Source organism: Argiope bruennichi, chromosome 6 (genome assembly GCF_947563725.1).
Source record: "Argiope bruennichi chromosome 6, qqArgBrue1.1, whole genome shotgun sequence".
NCBI lineage: Eukaryota > Metazoa > Arthropoda > Arachnida > Araneae > Araneidae > Argiope > Argiope bruennichi.
Genome location: NC_079156.1, coordinates 85,637,746 through 85,655,565, shown reverse-complemented (window position 1 = coordinate 85,655,565; position 17,820 = coordinate 85,637,746). Strand labels below are relative to the sequence as shown.

General features: G+C 29.2%; 1 protein-coding gene across 1 annotated transcript in view; it reads left to right on the top strand.

Annotated features, from left to right (window-relative positions):
* Positions 1-3,787: 3,787 nt before the first annotated feature.
* Positions 3,788-17,820, top strand: part of LOC129971110 (putative ammonium transporter 2) — a 113,826-nt gene continuing 99,793 nt past the window's right edge. Inside the window, exon 1 of the mRNA XM_056084592.1 lies at positions 3,788-4,138. Within this exon, the coding sequence (XP_055940567.1) occupies positions 4,009-4,138 (130 nt within the window). The 5' untranslated portion in view covers positions 3,788-4,008. The remainder of the gene's footprint in view (positions 4,139-17,820) is intronic.

Here is a 17,820-nt window from a genome sequence, read left to right as displayed (position 1 = left end):
ACAAATATATTGATTAAAAATTTTCTTCTCTTATTAGCACATTTTGTTTGTGGTTTTGTATATTCTATGGATTTTCTTTTCGCTGTAACGCTAGAAATACCGCGATTTTTCTTTAGCATTTTACCATAAATTTGGTACGGCCGAGGACATTTATAATAGTCTAGAAACTTCCTAAAACCTCTGATGCTGACACGACAACGGCGGCTAATGTCTTCGGTTTGATAAATGGGTGCTTTGGAGCTCTTCTAAACATTTTTCTTCGCAGTTATGCTCAGAATGCTTGGAAGGTCAACTATTTCCGTGCAGACTATTTTTTGGTGAGTTTCAGTAAGTGTTATGCAACTAAAAATCTGTACTTTTTCGTATACGAAATACTGAGAAAATATTGCAATCGTCAAAAGATTCGAACTCAAGATTTCTATGTTTCAGATCTCACTTGTTCAAAAGGCACATTTTTGATATTTTGTCACCCTGTTTGTCCGTTTTCTCCTTGTTTATTAGAAATTCAGAAATGCTTTAAGCTAGATGAATGGAATTTGGTATAAGGACTTATGACTTAATTTATAGATTTCTATTAAAGTTTGCATGAATTCCGTTCAGAGGAAGTCTGTTCGGCTGCATTAAGTGCAAGTATCGATTACTATTACCATTTACAGCACTGTGAACAATTTTGACTAATGGCGTCAGATTTGGCTTCCACAAATCAATCGAGCGGATTGTATTTTCAATAGATTCAGCAGTTTGAATTTACGATTCTCAATCTCCAAATAGAAATATTATCACCAATTCACAGCATCATCACTGGAAATATTATATTTCAAACACTCGCAGAAATTCATTGCTTGATTCTTTTCATCATGTTTGCAAATATTGCGTGTAATTCGCCCAAAACTATCTCAACAATATGGTCTCGATACCATTTACTATTCTTAAAGGAAATATCCTAAGAAATTCTAACTATCCAATCGAGAAGACACTACATTTCCAAAATTTATTTTGACTTTTATTAGCAAATTTAAGCATTTTTAGGCCCAATGTATTGTACGTTATGATGACTTCTTTAAAATAACATTTGTCAAAAACTAACAGTCCATGAAATTTCCCATTTAAGCGCAGTTTTAACTTAATAATTTATTATTTATTTATTTTAGATTATTTTTTAATTTAATAACTTTGTTAAAATCATATTTTTATTCATTTAATATGACTCATGATTACCTGGTGTCCGCATTTGTAAATACATTATAATTAAACCAGACACTCCGTATTTATAAACACTATAAATAAATGATTGTAATAAATGGTAGGTAAGCGTATTTGAAAATATATAAGGCTTTTACATAATTTTATAATTCATGATATTTTTTCTTTTATTAATTTTTTAATTTAACAATCATGCTAATGACATCATTTAATCAACCTCCTTATGGCCTGACTCAAACAGCGACTATAGGATGCTACTTAATCTGTTTATTCAGAAATCCTCCATTCCTTATATAGAACAAAATAATTCTTTCTATGATTGACAACTCCAGTTGATATTAAGGAAAACATTCCGTTTAGTGAAATAGTCCTGAATATTATTCTAATATATTTGGGAGCTTAGTTTAGTTTAGTTATATTAGCGTCCCGTTTTAATGCTGTTAGGGCTGTTTTGGTAAGGACCTCGTAATTTTGAACCGTTGTCAGATGACGAGGACGAAACCTGAGCTGGTACTCCCTCTCCAATTTACCATATCACACCAGCGAGAGGACGTTAGGACCCGACGGATTTAGCGTACACCAGACCCGCTTACACGGCGATTCTTCGGTGGAATCGCGTCTCGAGCCTGAAACTGTCCGGTTCCTAAGTCGGGACCTTACCACCGCGGCCCTATATATATTGGGTGTAATAATAGTTATGAAAAAGAATTATTTCTAAAACCAACTGTGAATAATTTATGTTACAAAATTTCATTTTAAATAAAATGTGTGTGATTGTACGGACATTTCCACATAACTTTAGTAACACTTACTATTTAATTTATTGTTATAAAGTTGTTTGCAGCTTACTTTAAATTGTAAATCTCAGGTAATAACCAATGAACCTGATTTGTATTTATAAGTAGAGCAAGAATCATCACTAAAAACAAGGATTTTAGATTTTTTTTTTCAAAAAAAACTAACTAACAATCGATTAATCGGTTTCATTTGTGAAATTTCCTTTCGATCAAAAGGCCAATCTGACAACGCAGTAGCAATTGGATTTACACGCAAATCCCCAGGAAATTTCTTTTACTCGAAAAAGAACGTGTGGCGCGACTCCTTGATTGAGAACATCCGGGCATTCGGACCGGATACTAATAAAGCCGGTGTGACGTCACTTAAACGGAAGGTCCTCATTGGTTCTACTCTCAGGGCAAAGGGGCTCGACTGGAGGACAAAACCTAGAGGACAGTTTTAAGGCAGATAAACTTGTGCATCGTTCACGTGCGTTTTACCTTGGTGAAGACTTCAAAACAAACAATTTCGAAGGTTCTTGTGTGTATGTTTACAAACACATTGGAAATGCATTTTATTTTTCTGTCAAGCAACTTTTGGAATATTAAATTTTCAGCGTGAAAATTTAAGAATTAATTTTTTAAAAAATTTAAAAATAGAAAATTATAAACAGCTGAACAGAAATATTTAAAAGTCTTTAAATCGAATGTCATTTAAAGTATTATTTAATTCCGCTGAATATTAAAATACGTTTTAATTAATTTAATCACAAAAGTGGTGAAATAATGAATTTTTCGCTGAAAGATCTTTGATTATAAAAATGAAAATGTATACAAAAATATCAAATAAACTTATTTCACTAAATATTTGAAATATTAATTAAGTGGTTCATAAAATAATTTCGAAACTTAATCGGGCTTATTTTCCCGATTCTCTTAAATGTTTATTATTAACAAAATTATATTTCTGTAATGAATTTTCAAAATTTAAATGTTTGTGAAAGTACAGTAATCCTGTTTGAAATTATACAATATTTATTTTATGTATTTGATAAAATTAATTTGTTTCTATTGACGCTGGGAAAAATTTAAATATATTGTATTTAATTGCTGAAAATATTATTGTTAATATCTGATTTTACGGAACTAGCGATGAAAAAAGCACAAAATTAGGCGGCTTTAATTGTTTTTAAATAACTTTCGTAGCAATTTAGATGAATATAAAAATTACAATTAAATTTATTCAGCATAATATGCCTTACTTTGAATCTAATTAAAATTCTTAGAATCTAATTAAAATTCTTAAAGATTTATTTTAAAATTTTACTTTTTAATTGATAGAAAAAAAATCCCCAATATATATTTATGAAATTCGTAATCTTAAATTATACAACAAAATTAATTAAAATTGTTTTGTAACGAGATATTATGTTGAAATTTTGCTTTTTTCTTTTAAAAACAATTATTAAAATATATAATACAAACAATAAGAAATATGGACAATAAAATTTAAAGCCATGAAAAATATATGAAGTGATACATAATAATATATATTTTCTTCAAATTTTTCTTCAACGAAGATGTCCAATAAGTGAGAAAATTCAGTCTTAAAGTCCACCTTTTGTAGTGGAAATATCTGATTTATCCAAGCCATAAAAATACCTTTTATAAAGTTTCATTTTGTTGAAAACTTTCATTTCATACCAGCTTGAGATATGTGCATTTTAAAGGAGTTTTCAAACCAAAGTGACTTTGAAGTGATACATATTGCTTTCTATTCATATCCTGTAAGGTAACAGGAAGATGTGAACACTTACAGTGCATCTATCTGTGGCAATTCTTGCAGACGAATACAAAAAGAAAAATAAATTTTTAAATATATATATTCTTATATCAACAAAAGAGGAGCATATGAAAAGAAGACATTTGAATTAATCTGGAGTGAAAAATTACTGGCAGGTGTCTTCTGATTCACTCAGATATTTGGATTTCTTTCTGTTGCATTGGATATAAACAGACGATTTTAAAAATGATGAACGCTACGAGTCCTCTTGCTCCAAACAATCCTAACAATACCACGGATTCGATTAAAAATATTTCATGGGACGATGCAACATGGATAATGACCAGTTCTTTTATAATCTTCACCATGCAATCAGGTAATGCAGTTTTTCTTAAATTAACTAATGTATGAATTATGTTTTAGAATGAACTGTTAAATTGATGTTCTAATTATTTAGGTCTTAGTAAATGGCAATAACATAAATGAATTCTAATTTTTATTGCATGCGAATGGTATAATATTATATTTCCTAGATAGCATTAAAAAAGCTTTTTTGAAAAAATAAGCGGGTTATTTTTATAATTTTAGTTTGGAAACCGAAGAATTTGACTTGCAGTGAAATGAAAAAAGAAATTTGAAAATTTTTCTGTAATTTAAAATAATTATGATGTTAATTCTCATCTTAAAAATCTCTCTAACATTTAACTATGAATAGAATAGGAAAAAAAAACATAACCATTGTATATTATATCAAAATTATTTAATTAATATTATATAGTAAATAAAATTTAATTTAAAAAAACAATGACAAAAAACTTTGTTAGTTTGAAAACAAATATAATTGAATAATTTGATTTGTTTCCAAGAGAAAAAAGTAATTTTAAAGTGTATTTTCATTTTATTCATCATAGTTATAATTTTGATCCTTGTATTGAAACTGTGATTTCAGTTCTATTCAAATAATAGAAATGATTTAAAAAATATTTTAATGTTTTTTTTCTTAAATCTGCCTCATTTCTAATACTTTTATTAATATTTTTTTAGAATGTTTTTATACATGAATGTTCTTAATTCTAATATTTGGAATTTATGATATTTATTTAAGAAATGCTAATAAAAGTAATTTTGATTATTTTCATACATGTAATTTTGATTATTTTCATATTTGTTTTAATTTATTTTATTTTTTAAAAAGTTGTCAAAACATGGCATTCTTTTTTTGCAAAATTTCAAATTATTATTTTGAACTTATTATTCTATTCATATTTATAATAGTTATCATTATCAAGTTATTATTGTATTTTTAAGCTGTCTTTAAAACGGAATAATGATGGATAAATTTGAAAGATACTGACGGTTTTTATATTTATTAATCCATTTTTAGAACGTACATGTTTTTACAAGTATGGTATAAAAAAGAATTGTGTGTTATTAAAATATTTGACTTGACCAACATTATTAAAGAACAGTCTATTGATTTTTAAATAAAAATATCAAGTCAAGTAAGTATTCGATAAATAATTTGTGATATTTACTAAAAACAGCAACTATTTCTGAAATGTGATTGTGTTTGTGTTTCTGTCACAAACATTAAAAAAATTTGGAAACGCAAGATTTGATTCTTTGAAATATACAATGTATTCAGATATATACAATAAACAATCAAAGATTAATGGTTAGAAAAATCAGCATTCCTTGTTTTTATGTATTGCTATTTAAAGGAAAGAAATGATAAATCTAAAAATGGCAAAAATTAATAAAAAATATAATAAATAATATTTTTTGTTTTATATATTGTGTTTCTCGTCAAAAAAAGTTTCTTTTCCAATCGATATATGTAATCGATATTCGATATATGTAATCGATGCGAATTCTCATTTTCCAAAATGCGGAAAAATAGTAAAATCACCGAAGGGGAAAATTTCTATCTCTTTTGCTCTTGTGACGAGATGTAGATTGACGCTTTTATTGAGATCGTTTGTTTCTTGCACAAAAAAAAAAAAAAAAAAAAAATGCCTTGAGGTGATAAAATAAATCGAAGTTAGCCTTGAGGTGATAAAATAAATCGAAGTTAAAATTTCAAAAGCCTCTTCTTCTTGGAAAATCATCTGCTCAAACATTTTTACAAATACAAAATTTTTGTATTTAACTAAACACATTTAAAAAGCGACTATCTTAAAATGCTACAAGATCAATAAAAAAATCACGCAAGTTAAAAAATTGCTAATAGCAGTGCGCATATCAAATACAGATAAAATTATTCATAATTTTAAAGAGTTACTTCTTTCTTCTTGTCATTAAGAACAGCGTAATTCTTGTAGAACATAAAAACAAAATGGTTTTAGAACGCAATTATGGGATTTATGAGCTCTCATCTGTTAATAACAAATTCAAATAATAGCATAGGATAGATTACTACAATTTTAAAGTTTTAATGTTTATTTATGTAAAATTGAGCATTAGTTATCGAACCACCCTAAAAATCCACGCTAGGCATAACGGGTTCCGCTTGAAACTTAAATTATAACTAGGAGATTTGAAAATTTAATCGTAATTAAAAAATAATTTTTTAATGTTGTATCCGCTATCTTACAGCAGTAATTCAAATTGACTGAATAAATTTAAATTTAAAATTTAAAATGTATTTAAATGAGTCAAGATCACACACCTTTTAACTGTTACCTAATATCTCCTTACCGAGTATTAAAATAATATCGAATGTGGTTGGGATTTGAAATGTATCGTACCTATACAAATTGAATTCCATTATAAAATATCTTCATAGAACCTCCGATAAATAAACAACAGAAAACCTCCGATAAATGAGCAACAGAAAACCTCCGATAAATGAACAACAGAAAACCTCCTATAAGTGAACATTAGCAAACATCCTATAAATGAACATTAAGAAACATCCTATAAACGAACATTAGCAAACATCCTATAAATGAACATTAAGAAACATCCTATAAACGAACAACAGAAAACCTCCTATAAGCGAACGTTAGCAAACATCCTATAAATGAACATTAACAAATATCCTATAAACGAACATTAACAAATATCCTATAAATGAACATTAACAAATATCCTATAAACGAACATTAACAAATATCCTATAAACGAACATTAGCAAACCTCCGATAAATGAACAACAGAAACCCTCCGACAGATGAACGACGGAAAACCTTCTATAAACGAACATTAACAAACATCCTATAAATGAACATTTGCAAACCTCCTATAAATGAACATTAACAAACCTCCTATAAACGAACATTCAAATCTCCTATAAATGAACATTTGCAAACCTCCTATAAATGAACATTAACAAACCTCCTATAAACGAACATTCAAATCTCCTATAAATGAACAATAGAAAACCTCCTATAAGCGAACATTAGAAAACATCCTATAAATGAACATTAACAAACATCCTATAAACGAACATTAGCAAACCTCCGATAAATGAAAACAGAGAACCTCCGATAAATGAACAACAGAAAACTTACTATAAACGAACATTAGCAAACCTCCTATAAATGAACAACAGAAAACCACCGATAAATGAAAAACAGAAAACCTCTTATAAACGAACATTAGCAAACATCCTACAAACGAACATTAGCCAACATCCTATAAACGAACATTAGAAAACCTCCTATAAATGAACATTAATAAACTTCCTATAAATGAACTTTTGCTGCAGCATCTGTATTTGAACAACATTTCGAAGCGCTTTTCGGTTATACCTGTTTTATTATGTTTGTTATAGAGGGGAGTGCACAATTTTTGATATTCTGCCCTCCCATCTTCTTACTCATAGTGGTCTTGTATAATAAATCCATCATTCTTGTGGTTGATAAATTTTCAATCATTTCACCCACACAGAATATGATTTATTTAAAAGAAACAAAGCACTGGAAAAAATAATAGTTTAATGGATTCCAGCTTGAATTTTAACTTCAGAATTTAAAATTTTCAATCTGTGAATCTAATAACTAATAGAAATTGAATTAAAATGAATTTCCTTGATTTATGCAAATAAAATATGCTTAAAATATTGAAAATAATAATATATTTTTCGAAACATTTAAATTATTAAATTACTTTTCGATTCACATTTAATGAAAAAGATGGATTTGATATGATTTCAATTTATAATAATAGTACATAAAAAGTTCATTAATTATCATAATTTTATTCATTACTTCAAATAATCTGAGACTCATTATGGTTATTTTGAAACTAACCTTTGCACTTGTGTGAATCAACAGAGTATCGAAGGTAAGTGACGCCTGGGGCGTAATATAATTTTTTCGCCCCCGAGTCGACACCAGTGCTTTAATAAGAGTAAATGATAGCTTACATAAAATATTATTTTTCTGCTTCATTGTAATATTTGTTTGTATGCATGGAGGTCCATAAACATGGCACCAATGGATCAATTCTCCTATCGTTATGGCATTGTTGTTATTATTCTTGGTGTTATTATTGCAGGTTATTTAGATGCATCAGACAGCTTAAACGCAAGCGTAGTGCCATTTTATTTGAATTATCTTATGTGATGTCAAAGAAATTTTTAATCATCTTTATTTTAATAGATAGTTGTCATTTATTAAATTAATAGTTAACTTGTATCTTTGTGCAAAAAGACTACTTAAGACTTTTGAATTTTTGTTAAGAAACAACTTAACCATTCTATTAAGCACTGAGTTAACGAAATCATATATTATGCATTAGGATGCAAATTAAAAATTGATGTGTTGCCATTTGGTGGTACTTTATATCGTTAAGCAACATTTTTAGACAAGCACGATAGATTTTCAGAATTTTCATCTCAAAAAGAACGTTATTATTTGCTGCATTATAATTAAAATCGATGTCATGATCATATCTCATCAAACCATGAATAAAATTTCGATAATTTAATTTTTGTAAATGATGTTTCACAGGTAACAGGGAAAGTCGTTCGGAAATATCTAAAAAAAAGAAGAAAAAAAAATTCAGTGAGTGGCTATCTATAAATTCTTTAATTTAACAGAAGCTAGCAAAAATGCAAAGAAGCGAATTACGAAATAGAGAGTAATCTATGAAGCATTCTCAGAATTCTCATTGCTATGTATTTTCTAGCTGGACATAGATAATAGGCTCACGAAAGCTCATCATTTATTAATATTGGAAATGTTTTATTATTAGGTGATTCGAGCTTTAGTAACACGGAATGCTCACTAAATTGCTGACATATATTATATATATAAAAAAAGTGATATGATATTGCGTAAATAAGATATGTGCTAAAATGAGCTTAGAATGTGCATTATCTGGCAGAATGCAAGAGAAAGTAATTATCTGAGTAAATTTGCCTTTATCATGCAAATAAATTGAGTAAGTAAAATATGATTCTGAATTTTAAAACTTTACCAAGAAAATCAATTTTAAATTTTAAAATATCAAGCTTTAGCTTTTTTAAAAATCATAATTAGATATTTAATTTTCAATCTTTATTAACGAAAAGATTTCTTGTTTAATGGTAGTTATATAAGAGACTTTTGAAGTTAATATAAAAGTAATTTTTTTCTCCTTGGGTTATCAGATAACGATTATTAGTGCATTGTTTCTGAATATAGAAGAAAAATTTAATAAATAGATAATTAGAATGAAATAATAAGAGTTTAATTTCATGAGAGAAAAATCGTTTGCATATGTGAAGCCATTGTCTTTTTACTTTTGTTATATTTCTTATTATATTTTGAAATCTTTTGTAATTTTTTTTTGATGATCATAGTTCAAAAATACAGACACAGTTTTTTATCCGTTATTTGGTGTAAAATTCCGCAATATCTTTTGTATTCTGTTTGTTGATTCATAAAAAAAGCCGCATTTAAACTGCTCATGATAATAATGGAATGATTAAAAGATTAGTAGATTTTTTAAATTTCTTCATACTCTAAAAACAGCATAATAAAACTTATAATCGTGGCAAAGTAACTTATTTCTAAAATGTAAGAGATAAATACATACTTTTAATTGAAAAAAATGTTTTAAATCATGTGAAATATTAGTATTTTACTAATAATTAAAATTAAATAAAAATTATCAGTAAATTTTACTAATAAATAACGATTAATTTAAATTCAGAAGTTATTTGATCAATAAATGTAATGCTAGAGAAAATGCGAAATCTAAATTTTTATGCAATTTCAAGTAATTCATATTTATTATAATATTTTTGGAATGCTATAATCTATATCTATATCTATACTTATAATAAAGCTCAATGTGTGTGTGTGTGTGTGTGTGTGTGTTGGCGCTCTACAGGCCAGGTCATTTGACATACAGCTATCAAATTTGGTACATGTATACCTTAGAGGTCGGGAATGTGAACCTGGGGTCCCTTTTTTGAAATTTTAATTAGAATTTTAATTATTAATTAAAAACTAACTTTCCCGCCAAAAAATCTTCCATTTTCCCCACCACCAACTTTTCCACCAAAAAAGTTTTCCATTTTCCCCACCGCCAAATGAGTTAGGCTTCAGGTTTTTTTTCTCCCAACAGTAACGAGGCTACGGTTAACATTTTTCGGCGGATTATTTTAAACGATTCTGTTTATTTTCTTAATGTTTTATGCATTTAAAATGAAACATTGTTAATTAATCCATGTTTTAGATTCATTCTGAAGTACTTTTGAATTAAAATAACACAGAATAAAGGAAATTAAAAATGTATAATCTGCATAGCGTTACCCCAACTGGCGTAGAAAAATTCACGCATTTGCGTTAACGTAACTGGCGAAGAAAATTCACGCATGCGCATTATGTTCTGATTGTTGCTATGACAACTAACGGATGATTTAAATTATTTTTAGGTTAGTTGCATGCTTTTGTAAGTAAATTGTATTTATGTTAGTTATATATTTTTTGTATATGCTTATAGTTTTAAGTACAACGTTTTTTAAGTAGTTTTTTGAAACCTGTTTTCGACCGATTATTTTAAACGATTCATTTTATTTTCTTAGTGTTTGATGCATTTAAAATGAAACATTGTTAATGAATCGATCTGTTCATAATGAATCTGAGAAATTTTTGTTGACAAATTCTTGAGATATTACATAAATTAAGAAATATATTCTTTAGTGACCATAAAGTTTAAACGCTCAGTGACTCTATTATCAGTAATCATATTATTAAAAAAAGGCTTTGTTTCAGTAAAAAATATTATTATATTAATTGCAGATTCATCATTTACACTTTAATTTAAAGCATAATTTCTACGAGGGGTAACAGAAAATTAGAGAGATACATACCACGCTATGACTGAAGGCCTTTATAATATTATGAGTGAATTATATGACTATCAAAATTTGAAGTTTTAAAATATTTTGCTGAAGAATATATTAAAGTTGGAATTGCGTAAAATATTTAATGGTACAACCGGAGTATTCCGGTTCAACCTATTTAATTATTAAAATTTAAACGAACATTAAGATTGGCGAACCGGCTGATCGCCAAAGGCGGCTAGTTTAAAATAAAACAAACAAACAAAAAAAAAACCCACTCATTTAAAACTATGATTGGCGGAAATATGAAGCTTTAAATATTGTCATTTCAAGCGATTTTAATACTTTTTAATGAACACGTCATGAAAGAATCGCCATTCAGTGAATGATACTTGCTCGAGGTGATCTTTGATTTGTCAACAATAATAAAATTCAAAGCTTCATAACTCAGTCAGTTTCAGAAGCAGAAGAGTGGAACTTTTTTGATCAAAATATTAAAATGCCGTTAATATTTTAATAAATATGATTGAAACGAAAGAGGACCGTGTAAAAAGTTTAGATTTAATAATCTTGAATCAAACAATATAAACGAATTCTTTATGTTATTAAAAACATTTTTCTACTTGGAAGTAATATAAACTTATCCCTGAAATTTTATAAATCAGTTGTTAGGCACCGATGAGAGTGGGACCTTGTACGTATTGCTTTACTATTCTGCTATTATCATACGCTAACATGTTGCGAGTATTTTCATATTGTGCTAAACCAAAACAGTCCGATTCTTTCAAAAGATATAAGCGACTTCTAAGGACTAAATTGTGATTTAACTTTTTAAACGTGCACTATATCGGTTTATTTGTCAAATCGCATTTTTAATTTGATATTTGCAATATTAAGGCATATCATTTAGTGAATTTATTAGCTCATTTTTTGGGGGGGGGGATCCTTCTTGAGCTAACTCCACTGCCTTTTCTAAAAATAAGCGTATGTTTAAATTTCTATAAAAATTTAATTAAATAAATTTTTAATGGTTACATTATGAATATTTAATTGTATTGGGTTTTTTTAATGCAGTGTATTCTATGGCATAAATCAAATAATCTGTACCATTTTATTTTTAAATTCCATTACCTATTTTGCAAGTAGAAAAATGATATAACGCCATACTGCTTTGTAAGACAACATAACGTTAAATGACATGCGCAGAAATGTTTCTCATGTGATGTTCGTTATTTGAACTGATTCCAAAAATATATACATCAGATATTTGAGCATTTAAGAACACTAATGTAATAAATGACATATGTGAAAGTAAGGAAAAGGCCTCAAAGGATTTCCTTTCATCAATGGAAAATTCATCTGCTCAAAATAGCCTCCGTTTCCAAACTAATTATATCGCAAATATTTCCGTAGCAGACAGAAGCATGCGAAAACTCAGCGCTTAATGGATGGATATTGACTGAAACTGCACAGATGTAATAGAGAAAAAAACTGTCTTTGTCTTCTTTATGTGGTTTACACGAAAAAAAAAAAAAAAAGAGTAGTTTTTTGTCCGTCTCTTCATTTAAAAACTAAATATAGTTTTGGAGTTTTAAGAGAATATGTGATTTTAAGTCTTCATTCAAAATGCGAAAGTAATGCTATACTTTCTAATAAAATGTATGTGAAAAAGAAATTGTATTTGAATTTGTGGAAGTCCATTCGGTCTTTGTTCCCTGACTGAAGCACAAATAATAATTCAGTTTCAAAATAATTGAGCATTTTCCCCTTGCTTGAAGACTAAACATACACATGAGTATTTCTGATGAGTATTAAAAAATTGAATTTTTTTTTCTTCAGAATCTGAATGTAATTCTAATACATTTATATTTTCTTAATTTTTTAAAAAAAATTATTTTTATGAACCTTGGAAGTAGATTACATTAATGCATTTAGCTTGTTTACCTTACTTGTATAAGACACTGGCATTTTTGCACGGTAATTATCGATTCATTTGATTTTTCCTTTCTCGTACATGTAGTATAGAGAAAGTGTAGAGATTGTCAAAAAATTCGAATTCGAGATTTTGACCAATTGTAGGGGATTGGTATGAGCGAGGATAGAACCTGGGACCTTGTGGTTCACAGTCCAGTAACATAACCACGATACAAAAGCAATTGCTCGGGAAGCGTAGCTGTTAACTGGCTTATAAGCTATTCACTAGAGACTCTCCCTCCAGTGAGTCGGAGGTGAGGCGAACGATATAGCTGTTGAGTGGTGATGTATTAGTGGTGAGTGTATTTGCTGTTGATTCTAATGCGCCTGTACCCATTTAAGTAGCGCCAAGCGTTATGGCAAGGGTGTGTGGATGAGTGGTTGCTGATGCTGTTGCTGCGTCAAGTGAATTTGACGACTTTGCGTTGCTGCGTCAAGTGAATCTGACGACTTTGGTTTACTGTGGGTAGATGGCGCCACAACCTGGTGTAGATGGTGCCCGAGGATAGAACCTGGAACCTTCTGGTTCGCAGTTCAGGAAGATGACCACGATACAAAAGCAATTGCTAGGGTAGCGTAGCTGTTAACTGGCTTATAAGCTATTCACTACACAATCTCTACGTTTTAGACCTCCTTGAGTTCAAAAAATACATTTTTGGGAACTGTCCGTTAGTCTATAACTCTGGGACAAAGATAACTCGAAAACGACTTGAGTTAAACGGTTGAAATTTGATATACAGTTTTGCACCAAATTGCAGATTTCTATCAAAATTTGAGTAAAATCTGTTCAGAGGATGTGCGTCTGTCCATCTGTTCGAATATAAGTAAACAGGATAATCAGAAAACAAAGATAGCTAGATAGATAAAATTCGGTATACAGATTTATTATCTATAGTATAGACAACTGTCAAATCCAACTACGAGGTGACTGTCTGTCTTTCTGTATTTTAAGAAATAAGTAAACGCTTTAATTCAGAAAGGTTTTGACTTAAATCTATGAAATTCAGTATTGGAATTTGTGACTACAAGTGCAGTTTTGCATCAAAGTTATGTTTCAATCGGTTGAGAAAAACGTGTCTAAAATACAAATTCCATTTTTTTATACTATTAATGTATACTAGGGATTAATCGCCAAGTAACTCGCCAAGAAAGGCATGACAGACTCAGTAAAAATGATAAATTCCTGCCAAAAACTAATATTTCGGAGCTATTGTATGCTTATGTCATGTAAGATGCTCTCTGGTATGACAAGTTTTTTAGAAAGTATGCGAGAAAGATTTAGGGAGACAACTTCCACTGGTTCATCCTGTAAATAGACTGTTAAATAAATGTAATATTTTTTAAATATATATATATCATTCTATAGCTTTTTAATCCTATACGTAGATTTTAAACTTGGAAGAAATTTGAATAAAACCTAAGTTAGAGTGATCTTCGCGAAACTTTCTTGCGTACTGTAATGAATGTGCTTGTGCGTTATTTAATTATCCCATGCCATTGGCGAACAATAGCATCGCAACAGACAATTACCATGCGATTTTTGGCGAATTCTCGCATTAATTCTCGAGTAACAGAGATTCGAACGTGCATTTTGGATGTCTTTTATCGACCGATTGATAAGTGTGACACTTGTGAAAGTACAAAACGTGTGGCAAATTGAATTGAGCGAGGATAGAACCTCTGACCTTGTGGTTCACAGTCCAATAACATGACAACGATACAAAAGCAATTGCTCGGGTAGTGTAGCTGTTATCTGGCTTATAAGCTTTCACCACTGACACTCCCTCCAGTGAGTCGGAGGTGAGATGAACGATATGGCTGTTGAGTGGCGATGTATTAGCTGTTGATTCTAATGTGCCTGTACCCATTTGAGTAGCGCCAAGCGTTATGGCGAGCGTGTGTGGGCGAGTGTTTGCTAATGTTGATGCTGTTGCTGCGTCAAATTAATCTGACGACTTTGGTTTGCTGTGGGTAGATGGCGCCACAACAACTGTACGAATGTTGAAAGTTCATCATCCGGGGTCACCAATGTGGCGGATTTATGATGAGCGAGGGTAGAACCTGGGACCTTGTGGTTCGCAGCCCAGTAGCATGGCTACGATACAAAAGCAATGGCTTGTGTAGCGTAGCTGTTATCTGGCTTATAAGCTTTCACCATAAACGGCAGACGGCCAATCCTTTAACGGAAAAGGTTCCAAATTTGATACGATGTACTTTAGATGTTAAATTTGCCTGACAAATTTTATTTACGTGGCTGTCTTTGATTTTGTAGCTACCGTGTTAACCTATATTCGGACGTTCAAGCAGAAAGACTTCCTCTGAATGGATTTCCTTTAAAGTTTGGTAGCAATTTACAATACACCTATTTTATCCGTCTAGTTTAAAGTGTTTCTGCCTATCATGCTCATAGACAGACATATTTCTAAAAATATGTTTTACGGACTCACAGAGATGGAAGTAGGTCTTAAATGTGGAGATTTATCAAAATGTCAAGTTCGAATTTTTCGACTAATTCAATAGTTTTTCTTTATACACTTCGTAATCGAGAAAGCAAAATTGATTCATCTTTTCAGGGCCTTGAGCTGATTGCTTCTGCAGCAGTACATCGGAAGATATTTGCCATAGAAATAATGTTTTCGTAAGATAATAAAAGCACTACAAAGCAGAAAATATCTTCGATACATTTTTCTAAATATTATTTAAAAAACTATATATCTTCAATATAAATCTGAATTTTAACATTTGTGGTTTCAATACATACATAATCAGGATTAATGTAAAGCACTATATTCGAGTGGACTTAAGCTGATATTGCACTGCATATTCTACAGATCAGAACTTACACATTATTGTTAAATGTGTAAAATTTACTTTCTTTCGAAATATATTTATATTCCAGCACTTAATGCATTTATAGTACGATTATTTTGGACATTTTAGCAAAAATAGCTATTTTACTTTACTACATTATCTATTCTTTATCCTTATCTGACGATTTAATTTTTTTCACTTTATATGAAATCTCTTACATAATAATAACGATTCTCAACTTGAGATTACGGTTCTTTTAAATTACGCAATATTTCTCAATTGACTTTCATATCATTGTATTAAACGCTTTTATATATATATATATATATATATATATATATATATATATATATATATATATATATATATATATATATATATATATATATATATATATATATATATATATATATAAATATGCTTTCTGTATCCTGAATGTTTTGATAGCTCACGAGACAGTTGTGAGGGTTTTCTCCAATAACATTTTTAGTATAAAAGTAAACCTTTCTTTGTCCGTGAAGTATCAATATGATATTTTCTACTTGAAAAGGGCTTCTTTGTTTCCTGATTCAAATATTTTTATGACCCATTGGCATTTCTGTCACTATATTTTCTATCTTTAAAAAATTTCAGAATTTAAACTAAAAATTTCAATTTTTTTTAATTTAATTTTTTTTTTATTCGTGTTCTTTAACGCCATTCTTTTTGCAGACAAAAAAAAAAAATTAAATTCAGAAGATGTCAGTTTTTACTGTTGAATTCATTATGTTACATTATAATAAAAAATATTGCAATAACATAAATAAATCTGAAATAAAGCAAAAGTATGAAAATTTGAGTACATTTACAAATACAGTTTCAATATTATGTACGTGGAACAAGATGAATGTGCTGAAAACAGTTTTTTATTTTTTGCTTACCTATATATTCGACTAAAATTGGAAGTCGTAATTTTCTTAAACCAGCCCTAAACAATGCTTTCAATTACTAGATTTTGTTTTTTATGAATTTCAATTATTTATTTCAATAAAAGCCGTTATTAATTGTAGAATAAAATGAGATAGTGCTAGATGGAGTGAAAATATACCAAGAAGCGTTTTGCATTTACAGAGAATCGTAAAAAAAGTGGAACAAGTCCTAAATTATTGCACCTTCATTCATATTTTCAATTACAAAGTATAATTAAATAAGGTGGATAATTGTATGAAAATAAATTTTAATCAATTTTTATCTACTGAATTTTTATATGCCCCATAAAATGAAAAGTTTCGTTAGTAAAATTTTCTTTTGCATTTATTTATGCATACACAAAGTTTCTCACCTCTTTTGAGCAAAATTAGCACAGATATGTTAATTTTTAAATTTTGAGGGGATAATCATAAAATGAAATCGAAACATTTAATTCATAAATGGAAATTAAATCAATACAGAAAAACTATCGTTTTCAAGTATTTGTATAGTAGTGACCATGATTTGAACAAAAAATTTGCCTACTTGCAAAGAAAATCAGGCATACTGTAGTTCCCTATGATTAATCAACAGTTGCAACTTCGACTTTATAAGAAAGAGAAATGGAATATGAGATGTTGAATATTTAAGATATCTCAGATAAATAGTGAATACTGAACAAGAAAATTGGTTTGCCTTTGGCAGTGTGATATTACTTTTTCTAAAAGAATGACGTATTTTAGCAACAGGGAATGTTTTGAAATGCTAGTAATGTAGGTTGTACAGAATCATAATTCTGGCCTTGTTGCAGAGCACAAACTTCATTTTTTCCGAATTCACGACATTCTTTTAGTAACATTTAACAGTTCAGCAATTGCGAACTACAAGATCTTTACTTCCCCGGTTAGGAGCGGGGAGGATGAGAATTTTTGCAAGTAACACAGAAGTTATCATTTTGAACTATTTTTTTTTTTTTGTTTTTTTTGAGTTTTGCTCATGCTATGTACAAACAATCAACTCAGAACTCAAAATTCTAATAAAAGGCA